Genomic DNA, 11,025 nt, shown 5'->3' on the forward strand with positions numbered 1-11,025 from the left:
AGAAGTCAAGGAAGGAGGGGCGGGCACTTCCGCTCCGGGTAGAGGGGCGGAGGCTGCGGGTTGGGGCTGAGTCTGCCGAGTGCCAGCTGGAGGCAGCCGCTTCCGGGCCCTGGTGAAGGTACCTGCGCGTCCAGGGTTGGAAGCAGGAGCCCTGGGTTTGGGAGACGTGGGCATTAGAGAGTGATTGGACCCAGGACCTCTGGGTGATAGGGGTGCCCGGGAGTCCCAGGGATGTCTGGTAGCAGGAGTCTCTGGCTCTCTCTGGATAAGACACTTTACTACCCAGTGGGGTACAGAAGGGCTGGGGGTATCTTTAGGAGGTCTGTGGGTGGCTGTGGGTTCCCAGGGTGACAAGTCTGGCTGTGACCTCTCCAGAGCTGCCCTGTCCAGACCATGGACCCTGAGGTGTCTTTGCTGCTGCAGTGCCCCCCGGGTGGGCTGCCGGAGGAGCAGGTACGGGCTGAACTGAGCCCAGCCTACGACCGTCGCCCACTGTCAGAAGGGGACAAGGCCATCGCTGCCATCTGGGAGAGCCGGCTACAGGCCCAGCCTTGGCTTTTTGATGCCTCCAAGTTCCGCCTGCACTCTGTCACCCTGGCACCCACTGGCTCGCCAGGGCCACAGCTTCTCCTGCGCCTAGGTCTTACTTCCTACCGAGACTTCCTGGGCACCAACTGGTCCAGCTCTGCTGCCTGGTTGCAACAGCAAGGGGCTGCAGACTGGGGTGACAAGCAAGCCTACCTGGCAGACCCACTGGGGGTGGGCGCCGCACTGGTCACTGCGGATGATTTCCTTGTCTTCCTGCGCCGCTCTCAGCAGGTAGCTGAGGCACCTGGGCTGGTGGACGTGCCTGGTGGGCACCCTGAGCCTCAGGTGAGATTCCAGACTGCGCACAAAGACCCAGATGGCTCAGCTTTTGTTTTCCTTATCTCTCGAAGGAGGAACTGTCCTGGTACTTCTCTGAAAGTCTCTGCTCAAGGCAGCCCCCTGGCCTCCCCACTGTTCCCTGCTCCAGACCTGTGGGAAGCTAGGGAATGGGGTCAAACAGTTAGCTGGACCTCTGGTTGTCCATCTGGAATAAGAGGGCCTAAGTTAGGTGATCACCAACACTCTTACACTGTGCCCCAAAAGGCCATCAGGACCAGCAAGTATGGGGAAGGCAGGGCAGGAATAAGTGGGGAGCAGGGGCTGAGCCTGACCTCTCACAGGCCCTGTGCCCTGGTGACAGCCCCCTGCACAAAGACCTCCCTGGAGAGCTGGTGGTACATGAGCTCTTCTCCAGTGTCCTCCAAGAGATCTGTGATGAGGTGAGTGAAGTGTGGGCCCGAAGGGAGGTGGTAGAACATGCCAGAATTCCTTGGTCTGGGCTGATGGGAGGGTCTGCAGGCATGTGGCATTGAGAGAGGAACTTGGCTTTGCAGCCGGGCACACTTGGAGTGGAATTCTAGCCCTCACTTCTGTGTACCTCGGGTTCTTCCTCTTTATAATGGGAACAATTATAAATACCTCATCTACTCACCTCGGTCGGGTTTGTTGAAAAAATGAGTAAATAGTTGATTTATCGACTTGCATTGGGTGATGCTAGGCAAATTGTTCTAGCCCTCCGGTTCTGGTTTTCCCATCTGCAAAATGAACATGCTAATGATCTGACATCCTGTGATTCTGAGCACTTGAGCTACAAACTGTAAAATGACGTACAAGGGTAATGCATGTGCTGTTCTCCATTGAGAGAGGCAAGATGTGGGCAGTGGGCACTGACAGGTGGGACCCCTGGCCCCAGGTGAACCTGCCACTGCTCACCCTGAGCCAGCCGCTGTTACTAGGCATCGCCCGAAATGAGACCAGTGCCGGCCGTGCCAGTGCCGAGTTCTACGTCCAGTGAGTGAGCTCTGGGGGACAGAGTCCTGGGTCTTGTGGTAGGTGGGTATTGAGGGGTGTGGCTGCGGCAGCTGGGTCTCCAGGGGCTTGGCATTCACCAGGGCACACTTATGTCCTTGTCTAGGTGTAGCCTGACTTCTGAGCAGGTGAGGAAGCACTACATGAGTGGGGGACCTGAGGCCCATGAGTCCACGAGAATCATCTTTGTGGAGGCAGAGGTGCGAAGTGGCAAAGTTTTGCTTGAATGAGTAGCTGGGTTGGGACTTGCAGAGGCCTGGTGATGTATGTCTTTCTTGGCGGGCCGGGTCAAATAGGACTCCGAAATCTCTCAGAGCTTTCTTCCAGAGCCACAAGGCCTCATTGGCATGCTCACAGCCCAAGGGAGAGGGCCAAGGACCTGTTCGGCCCCCTTAACATGTCTCCCTAGGGACCCTGCAGTGCAGAGGGCTCTGAGGCTTGGAAACTAGGCACAGCTCCTGCAAAAGACCCGAGGGGTGGATGTCTGGATTTCACTGTCTCTCCACAGAGCGTGCGGAGGTTTCAGGAGATGGATATGTGGGCCGAGCTCTGCCCCTCAGCCAAAGGAGCCATCTTCCTCTACAACAGAGTCCGGGGAAGTCCCACCTGAGTCGCCCTAGGGTCCCTAGCCCTATCACATCTCAGAAGACAATAAAGGACTTTATTCTTGGATTTGGTTGGCATCTTCTGTTTCCGTGAGACAGAGAAGGGCCGCTGGGAGACCGGGGTGGGTGAGAGAGACAAGTGACTTGGGAAAAAAGTCTCGCCTCAGTTCCCCTCTGCAAGCTGGGGTGAGAGCCGTGCCCCCTTGTCAGGCTCTGGTGAGAGGCCTGGGTGACCGTGGGGTGGAAGCTGCTCTGTGAAGTGTCTCGCTGAAAAGCGGAATAAGAGCCATGTTCGCGGGACAGAGCGACGGCAGCTGGGCCGAATGTTTCACTGACGGTCAAGCTCGATGCCGCCCGCTTTCCAAGCGGACAATCGCGCCTTTCAGCGCATCTAAGACGTTCGGCCTTGATGGGCGGGCCTGAGGAGTCGAAGGCCAATGGGCTACGGGGATAGGGCCTCCCTCGCACCTTCCGGCTCGGCGGGCGTGGACTGGGCGCCTAAGCCAATGAGAATGTGGGGGGCAGGGCCTGGATCGGCGTAGGAAATGGCGGCGGCCCGGGAGTCCGTGAGTTTAGCGGGGGCGGGGCTTGACGTGACTCCTCCTCCATCTGTTCCCCAAGTTGTCCCGGTGGGAAGCGGGGTTTCTGCGCCGGAGGACTGGTTGTCCAGGGACCAAGGCCAGTGTGGAGAAGGGTCCGGGTTAGGGGCAGGACACATCCAGGACACTGGGGTCTAGTCTTGAGCAAGAAGGCTCCACCTGCCCTGAGTCTCCCCGGCCTGCTTCAGTTTTCCTTCGCAAGTTAAATGGGGCCAGACCCCTTCCCTCGGCCCCCAGGGTGCTTGAAGTCTGATTCCGATGCACTCTTTGTGGCCTCCTTTCACCAGCTGCCCGCCTGCCGCCATGCTGCCCCTGCGCCTATGCCGGCTGTGGCCCCGCAGCCCTCCCACCCGGCTCTTCGCAGAGGCCGCCCGGCAGCGGTGAGTCGGTCGCCGGGGGCCCGGTGTCGGCTCGGTGGTTCAGTGGGTTTTTGTTGAGGGCCTGTCAAGCCTTACGCACTGACCTAGGTGCTTGAGATAGTTGTGATCTCTCTACTCTGATCAGGTGCCTTACAGGCTTTTCTCACCTTCACTGCTGAGGACACAGAGAGAACCACCAAGGTTATACAGCGAGTTTGAGCCCAAGCCAAACCCAATGCACTTTCCACAACTCCTGTGGTCGTCAAGCATCATTAACCACCGGGGGCGGAAAGGGGGGGGGGCGGGACAGGTATAAAATGCAGATTCCTGGGCCCTGCTCTGGAATTCTGATCTGCAGGAATGAGGTGGAGGCTCAGGAATCTGTTTTTTTAAACAAGCTTTTCAGATGTTTCTGACACAAGGAGTCTGAGAACTACATTTTGAGATATTCTGATCTGCAACATTGCCAAAACACTCAAAAAGAGGGATGAATTGGAGATAGCTCTCCCTTAGCACATGCCTCAAGCCCTCAGCCCCTGGTTGCTGAGTTGAAGGATGTGGCCCAAGAGAGCTGGGAGGGGTAGGGAAAGTGTATCCTGTGTTTCCTTCGCCCCTGCAATTTTGGGCCTCTCTCCACAGATCTGGCCCCAGTAACTACTATGAACTATTGGGGGTGCATCCTGATGCCAGCACTGAAGAAGTTAAACGAGCTTTCTTCTCCAAGTCCAAAGAGGTACCAGTGGTCCTAAGCAGGGAGTAGGAAGGGGAAGTCTGAGCCAGATGGGATGCACTCCAAATTCCCAGGAGGAGCTTAGTGGCTCACTCTGGCTTCTGCCACAGTCCCTCAGCATGCATATGGAGGGGTGTGCCCCAAGGGCAGAGGTCTGGCTGGGCAGGAGGAAAGCCAAGAGTCCTATCTGATGGGCTGGACCTGGTTTTCTTGACTCATCTGCTCTTGAGAAAGCCTAGGCCAAGGCATATAGTGAGAACCAGGCAGAGGGAGGGGAGGGGGGCCTCTTGACACTCTGGCCTTTTGGAGGGGTGGCTGTCCTAAGGGCTTGAGAATGAGGGTCACTCCCCAGACAGGACCTCTGGGAATGGTTTTAGCCCTTGTGGGTGGACATTTATTGAGATGGTTCCTGGGAAGGAGCATTGGAAGGGACATGAGATGAGGGGTGTCCCACCCCCTCCCAGCTGCACCCTGACCGGGACCCCGGGAACCCAGCCCTGCACAGCCGCTTCGTGGAGCTGAGTGAAGCGTACCAAGTGCTCAGCCGGGAGCAGAGCCGCCGCAACTATGACCAACAGCTCCGCTCAGCAACTCCCCCAAGGTCTTCAGGAACCGCAGCCCATCCCAGGTCTGCTCATCAAGCACACAGGTATAGTATCTTGCTGCTAGCTTGCCCTGCCCCAATCTCCTGAGGAACCTTATCAGCACACTGTCCCTTTTTCCCTCCTAACAGCTCTTGGGCACCCCCCAATGCACAGTACTGGGCCCAGTTTCATCACGTGAGGCCTCAGGGACCAGAGTCAAGGCAGCAGCAGCACAGACACAACCAAAGAGTCATGGGGTACTGCCTCCTGATCATGCTGGCAGGCATGGGCCTGCACTACGTTGCCTTCAGGTGCATCTCAGGCTTCCCCTGGGAGTGGTGGGCAGAGGGCAAGAGGGGGGATGAAGCCTTGTGTGGTCAGCCAGCCATCCGCACCACCCCTGTGGCCTGCACTCTTGTGTCTCTCCAGCTAAGAATTGCACAAAGTAGGTCTCTGGAGCATCTCCTCACTTAGTAAAAGCAGCTCTGCAAAAGGCTATTGTTGTCCTTTTCAGTTTTTTTAAATAACTTGAAGGTAAATTTTTGGTGCTGGCCGCTAGGGAGTGATAGAGCCAACCAAAATCATGCACAAGAAAGAAATACATTTTAACTGTCCTCACCAGTAACTGTCCTCATGTTTGGCAGTCACCTGTCTCATTGCCTTTCTCATGCCATCACTCTGAGGTTCTACAGCAAAGATACCTAAAGGCAGTACCCACCAACAGCCTGCCTAGTTCAGTGATGGAGTTAGACATACGAGCCTTTGTAATCTGTGAGGACCACCCTGATGTTCAGTGTTGCTGTCACCACCTTTAACAGGACAGCCAGGGACTTGGGTTGCCATTGGACCCTGGACAAGCCCAGCTACTCTGCACTTCTCCCTACCCAGCACAGGCAGTTAGGCTGAAGTCTCCACAGATGTAAAGCTGTGAGACCCTAGAGTAGGGTACAGGGGGTGGGACTTGGGGGACTCAGGGTTAATTGTAACCCCTGTGCAGGAAGCTGGAGCAGATGCACCGTAGCTTCATGGACGAAAAGGATCGGATCATCACAGCTATCTACAATGACACACGGGCCCGGGCCAGGTCTGTCCCTGCTCTATCCTGCCCTCTCTTCACTGTCCTGGCACCACCCTCCAGGATCCCTGTCCCGACCACGCCTGTGCTCTCTCCTGCAGGGCCAACAGAGCCAGGCTCCAGCAGGAGCGACAGCAGAGGCAGCAGCTGCAGCCACCACCTGGGCCTCCCCAAGGCCCAGGAATCTTGCCCCCAGGCACCAGCCCCTGAGCAGCTCACCTGTGTGGGGTCTGCTGTGTTTCCTGCGGGACTCCCCACTCCTCAAAATGCATGCAATAAAGTGGTTCTCAGCGCTCGTGTCCGACTCCCTCCTTCAGGCCCACCACCCCGGGCCCTGGCCTAGCCTTGGGACAGTGCCCCGCCCTCCGGGTTCTGGCTGCAGCGGCGGCAACTCAGGAGCCCGGCCCCCTGGGCGGTGCGTCCCCTTTCCCCTGCTGCGGAGGGAGGGGGTGTGTGGGGAGGCGGGCCCGCCGGCAGCCTCGCCCCCCATTGCCCCCGCCCCGCCCCTGCCCCGCGGCCCGGTGGGGAGCGCGTGTCTGGGTCACATGAGCCGCCCGCCCGCTAGCCCGGGCCCGGCCCCCTGCCGCCCCCGCCGTCCCCGCCGCCCGCCGCCCGCCACCGCCACCGGCCGTCCGGCTCCTCCGGCCACTGCCGCTGCGCTGCGCTGCCTGCGCCCAGGGCTCGGGAGGGGGCCGCGGAGGAGCCGCCCCCCGCGCCCGGCCCCCGCCCGTCGCGCCCGAGCCCGCGCCATGGGGCTCTGGCTGCCGCCGCCCCCGGCTCCGCCGGGCTAGGGCGATGCGGGCGCCTTCGGCGCGCGGCCCCCGCGGGCACCATGAGCCCCCTGCTCCGCCGCCTGCTGCTCGCCGCGCTCCTGCAGCTGGCCCCTGCCCAGGTACGTGTCCCCCCGACATCCCGCCCGCCTGCCGTGCCCTCTCTCAAGGTTGGCGGAAGTTGGGGAGGCGAGGAGCGGCCTCGGCTGAGGGTATCCGCGGGTCAGGTCGCGATCAGGGTCGTAACGGGAGTTTGCTCGGGCCATCCCGGGGGAGATGTCCTTCCCTGCTGGCCTGCTAGCCCAGCCCCGGGGCCACTCCCCCGCCCCACCCCATCCCCTGGGCTCAGCTGGGGGCGGAGCCGCCTTAGTGCCCGCAAAACCTGGTTGGGCGCCCACTGTACCCACTTCTGACCTGCGGCCTCCAGAAAAGCCTGGTCCCCAGGCTTGGAGATTGGACTCTGCCAGCAGAGCGCACCAGTCGGGTAGTAAGCAGGGGAAGGTCCCAGGTGTCCAGGAGAGAACAGGTAAAGCTAGAGTGAACCCAGGACTAGAGCAATTAAGAAAAATGTCAGAGAGGAGTTGAAGCCTTCTGACTGCAAGAGCAGAGCTTTGGTGACGGTGACAGGGCTATCCCTAGCTAGAGTACACCTTGGGTCCAGGTCTCTTCTCTCCTACAGGGCCCTGTCTCCCAGCCTGATGCCCCTGGCCACCAGAAGAAAGGTAATGGTAACAACAGTATCTTCACTCTAGCCAGCACTGAAGTTTGCTGTGCGTCCATCATCTTGTGTAGTAATCAGCTGTTCTGTAAGATGCAAACTCATTTCACAGAAGCAGAAGTTGAGGCCGTGGGGTTCTTGGGTTCTGGATGAACAAACAGGTCAGGGGAAGGCGGGCAGAAGGTGGGACTAGTGGAGGGTAGCTGTGACACAGGAACCAGGGAGAACAGCTGCTGGGCACAGGCTAGGGGAGCCAGAGTGCAGCTGTAGGCAACCCAGTGGAGACTTACCCCTTGCACATCTGTCCCCAGTAGTATCATGGATAGATGTGTATGCTCGTGCCACCTGCCAGCCGCGGGAGGTGGTGGTGCCTCTGACTGTGGAGCTCATGGGCACTGTGGCCAAGCAGCTGGTGCCCAGCTGTGTGACTGTGCAGCGCTGCGGTGGCTGCTGCCCTGACGACGGCCTGGAGTGTGTGCCTACTGGGCAGCACCAAGTCCGGATGCAGGTACTGGGGCAGGTGAAGTGTGCTTGGCTGCGGTGGATGCTGGCGCTCTGGGGGCTGAGGGGGTTATGGCCAGGGCCCTGGCTGGTGGGCAGGCTGTTCTCCCTCCAGCCCATGGACCATCCCCTTCTCTTCTTTTCTTTCTCATCGTGTCTGTTCTTCTAAGTGCAGATTCTCATGATTCGGTACCCGAGCAGTCAGCTGGGGGAAATGTCTCTGGAAGAACACAGCCAGTGTGAATGCAGGTGCCAGCCAGGCCCCACTTCTGAGCTCCCAGAAACCAGGCTTGGGGGGTGCTGGGCATGGTGGTACACTGCAGTGGGGACCAGGTTTCTGAGGGCAGAGCCTGGGGTCTGGGGCGAGAGAGTAGGATGCTCGGATTTCCTGATCTTCCTCCTCCTTGTCTCTGTTGGTCTCTCTTACTTTTCAGACCAAAAAAAAAAGAGAGTGCTGTGAATCCAGACAGGTGAGTCTTTGAGCTCCTGCCGAGGTGGGGTGGAAGCCAAGGCCCAGCGCCCAGGACAGGACGTAGGGTGTGGGTGGGGCGGGAACTGTACCAGCCTGTCAGGAAGGTGTGGTCCCCTCCCCTCTTTCTTCTCCCTCCTTTCCCCCCTTCTCCCCTTTCTTCTTCTCCCCAGTCTGTATGCTCTGAGCTGACCCCAGCTCCTTCCTGGGAAGACTCTTCCTTCCCGCCCCAGACATGTTGCTTCTCCTCCTAGGGCTGCCACTCCCCACCACCGTCCCCAGCCCCGCTCCGTTCAGGGCTGGGACTCTGCTCCTGGAGCACCCTCCCCAGCTGACATCACCCATCCCACCCCAGCCCCAGGCCCCTCTGCCCACGCTGCACCCAGCGCCGCCAGCGCCCTGACCCCAGGACCTGCCGCTGCCGCTGCCGACGCCGCAGCTTCCTCCGTTGCCAAGGGCGGGGCTTAGAGCTCAACCCAGACACCTGCAGGTGAGTTGTGGGGTGGCAGTTGCTTAGGAAGGCCCTGTCCTGGAGCAGGTCCAGGGTGAGCCTGCCAGTGGGAGAAGAGCCAGGAAAGGGGAAGCCGTTGAATGTGTTGAACAAATATTTACCAAGCGTCTGCTGGCCCTGGGATCCGCATAAACAAGGCTTACATTCTAATGCGGGAGTCCAACACAAAGACATGACGCCAGCAGACGCTGTCAAGTCCTGTGACAAGGGGCACTTGACATCCTTTCTGAGGGGTTGGAGATGTCCTGGAGGAGGTGACATCTGCCTGGAGTAAAAAGGAGAGAGACAGCTTTCCAATTTGCAAAGTTCTGGGCCTTCCCAGAAGCGCCTGTGGTAGACATTTGTCCTACCTTATGGGCTCTGAGAGGCCAGGGGACCTAGTGTAATCCTTGCCCAAGGACTTCTCACTACTCCTTCCACAGTAAGGCCATGGGTGGCATCAGGCGGGCTAGGCCAGTTGGGGCTTCCCAGGGGCGTTAGGGGGGAATGGAGTTCACAGACGGTAATGAGGGGCGAGTCCAAAGGAGCAGCTGATGAACTGCAGCAGCATGAAGACCCCTTTTCTTCCCTCCTTAGGTGCCAGAAGCTGCGAAGGTGACACATTGCTTTTCAGACGCAGTGGGGCCACTTACCTCACAGGCTATACCCCAGAGGGGGACTAGAGGGCAGCCTGGTGAGAACAGCACAGCCCCCCAAGACTTCAGCCCAGGCGGAAGCTGCTCCAGGACCTGGGCCTCTCAGGGGGCTTTCTGTCCATCCCTCGCCTCTATGTACTGCTGTCCAGCAGGGTGGGCAGAGTTGGATGAGACTTTGAGGCAGCAAGAGGGGTCGCATACCAACTTGGGAGAGAATGGGTTGTGTCTCATTTTGACCACCCTGTGCAAGTGAGCACCATACAACTGGCCCCTCTCTCCCCCAAGAACGCGATCCTCTATAAAGAACGGGAGTTGGGCTTCGGTATGAGAACTCTGACCCCCAACCCTGATAAAAAAAGATGGAAGGAGCTGTCCCTGCCTGTGTCACTCACTGTTTGTCACTGTTGCTGGTTTGGGTGTGAATGTCTGTCTCACTGCCTCCTAGACCCAGAGCTTCTTACTCCATTCATCGTGCACGTGGAGGAAATGAGGCTCAAGGTCCCACACCTGGTCACACAGAGCCAGAATCATGTATTCTTCACATTCATGTTATCGCCAGGCCCTGGGGAGTGCTGAGTCCCTGTACCCCTGCTCATCACAAGGGTTTTTTTTTTTTTTTTTCCTGGAGGGAGGTGGCCTGTTAATGGTCAGTGAGCTTGAGGCGGGACCCAGATTTGCTGAATGACCTTGGGTATCACTACCCCTCTCTGAGCCTCATGTTTCCTCAGGTGCACATGGAGGGAACATAATTGCTGTGGTCTGGGTCCTTGGGCTCCAGGAAAGTCACATGGTAGAAAAGAACACCCATCTTTCCTGCCCTGCACACTCTGTTTGCTGCCTTTCCTCCCTGTATCTTAACTCTAAAGCCATGTACCTGCCCTGTCTCCACCTCACTCCTACCTCCTTGAATGGGAAGCACCAAAGGTCTGTGGTTGGTGGGCTCGGTTTGGGAGACAAGCCCCCCTCACTCCAACCACACAGGTTTCTTCCACCTTCACAGCCCCTGCTTGGGACTCTCCTGACCTTTGCCCCAGCCCAAGCTCAGTGCCCAGGCTTCTGCCTGCTGCTTTCAGTACACCAGGGGCTGAGGGGTGAGTGGGTGGTCCAAAGACCAACTTTGGGCACAAATGGCTTTGCTCTGCTGAGGCAGGACACTCAGGGGCAGAGGTTAACTCAAAGCAGTCACTCTCATTGAGGCCTTCTCTGAGGTGTTAGATTGGAGGGTGCACTAGTGATTTTTTTGGGCCCAAGGCAAGAGGGGTGGAACCAGGAGACACAATTACTGAGAGTGATTAATGTTTTCATGACAGTCATACTATCAGCGGAAATGCCATGGCCCAACTGAGTGAGACATGTGGTGTAGGGACCTAGAGCAACCGCCTCCTGAGTCCATTTAGCCTCACTGGGCATGCACAATGCTTCCTATGCATCTCCTTGCTTATTCCTCAACTCTGAGGTCAGGGCTGTGACTATCCTTTTTCAGTTGAGATAGACTTAGGCTGATTGACCTGAGGTTTGATCACAAATCAGCTGTCTCCCCAACACATGTTTAGCTGCCTCGCAACGGTAGGTT

At 58.3% G+C, this 11,025-nt stretch overlaps 3 protein-coding genes across 8 annotated transcripts; all 3 read left to right on the forward strand.

Annotated features, from left to right (window-relative positions):
* Positions 1-55: 55 nt before the first annotated feature.
* NUDT22 (nudix hydrolase 22) lies at positions 56-2,568 on the forward strand. 4 transcript variants are annotated; one of them, XM_016118538.2, is made up of 6 exons: positions 61-118; positions 376-873; positions 1,209-1,307; positions 1,781-1,878; positions 2,003-2,096; positions 2,405-2,568. In XM_016118538.2, exons 2-6 carry the CDS (start codon positions 394-396, stop codon positions 2,504-2,506), a joined length of 873 nt encoding a protein of 290 aa, XP_015974024.1. In that variant the 5' UTR covers positions 61-118; positions 376-393; the 3' UTR covers positions 2,507-2,568. The 4 variants fall into 4 exon arrangements, 3 of the variants coding, with proteins under 3 accessions (XP_015974023.2, XP_015974024.1, XP_036077817.1); XR_001593716.2 differs by lacking the exon at positions 2,405-2,568 and having other exon boundaries at positions 56-118; positions 376-1,307; positions 2,003-2,046; XM_016118537.2 differs by lacking the exon at positions 1,781-1,878 and having other exon boundaries at positions 58-118; positions 376-1,307.
* Positions 2,569-3,096: 528 nt separating this feature from the next.
* Positions 3,097-6,227, forward strand: DNAJC4 (DnaJ heat shock protein family (Hsp40) member C4). Of its 2 annotated transcripts, none has more exons than XM_016118539.2 (6): positions 3,097-3,480; positions 4,099-4,192; positions 4,654-4,838; positions 4,923-5,084; positions 5,775-5,857; positions 5,950-6,227. In XM_016118539.2, exons 1-6 carry the CDS (start codon positions 3,359-3,361, stop codon positions 6,189-6,191), a joined length of 888 nt encoding a protein of 295 aa, XP_015974025.1. In that variant the 5' UTR covers positions 3,097-3,358; the 3' UTR covers positions 6,192-6,227. The 2 variants fall into 2 exon arrangements, with proteins under 2 accessions (XP_015974025.1, XP_015974027.1); XM_016118541.2 differs by having other exon boundaries at positions 3,100-3,480; positions 5,771-5,857; positions 5,950-6,143.
* Positions 6,228-6,428: 201 nt separating this feature from the next.
* VEGFB (vascular endothelial growth factor B) lies at positions 6,429-9,826 on the forward strand. 2 transcript variants are annotated; one of them, XM_016118550.2, is made up of 7 exons: positions 6,429-6,740; positions 7,298-7,340; positions 7,648-7,844; positions 8,013-8,086; positions 8,272-8,307; positions 8,662-8,796; positions 9,394-9,826. In XM_016118550.2, exons 1-7 carry the CDS (start codon positions 6,681-6,683, stop codon positions 9,413-9,415), a joined length of 567 nt encoding a protein of 188 aa, XP_015974036.2. In that variant the 5' UTR covers positions 6,429-6,680; the 3' UTR covers positions 9,416-9,826. The 2 variants fall into 2 exon arrangements, with proteins under 2 accessions (XP_015974036.2, XP_015974035.1); XM_016118549.2 differs by having other exon boundaries at positions 6,432-6,740; positions 8,561-8,796.
* Positions 9,827-11,025: the final 1,199 nt, after the last annotated feature.

Source organism: Rousettus aegyptiacus, unplaced genomic scaffold (assembly GCF_014176215.1).
Source record: "Rousettus aegyptiacus isolate mRouAeg1 unplaced genomic scaffold, mRouAeg1.p scaffold_m13_p_5, whole genome shotgun sequence".
Lineage (NCBI taxonomy): Eukaryota > Metazoa > Chordata > Mammalia > Chiroptera > Pteropodidae > Rousettus > Rousettus aegyptiacus.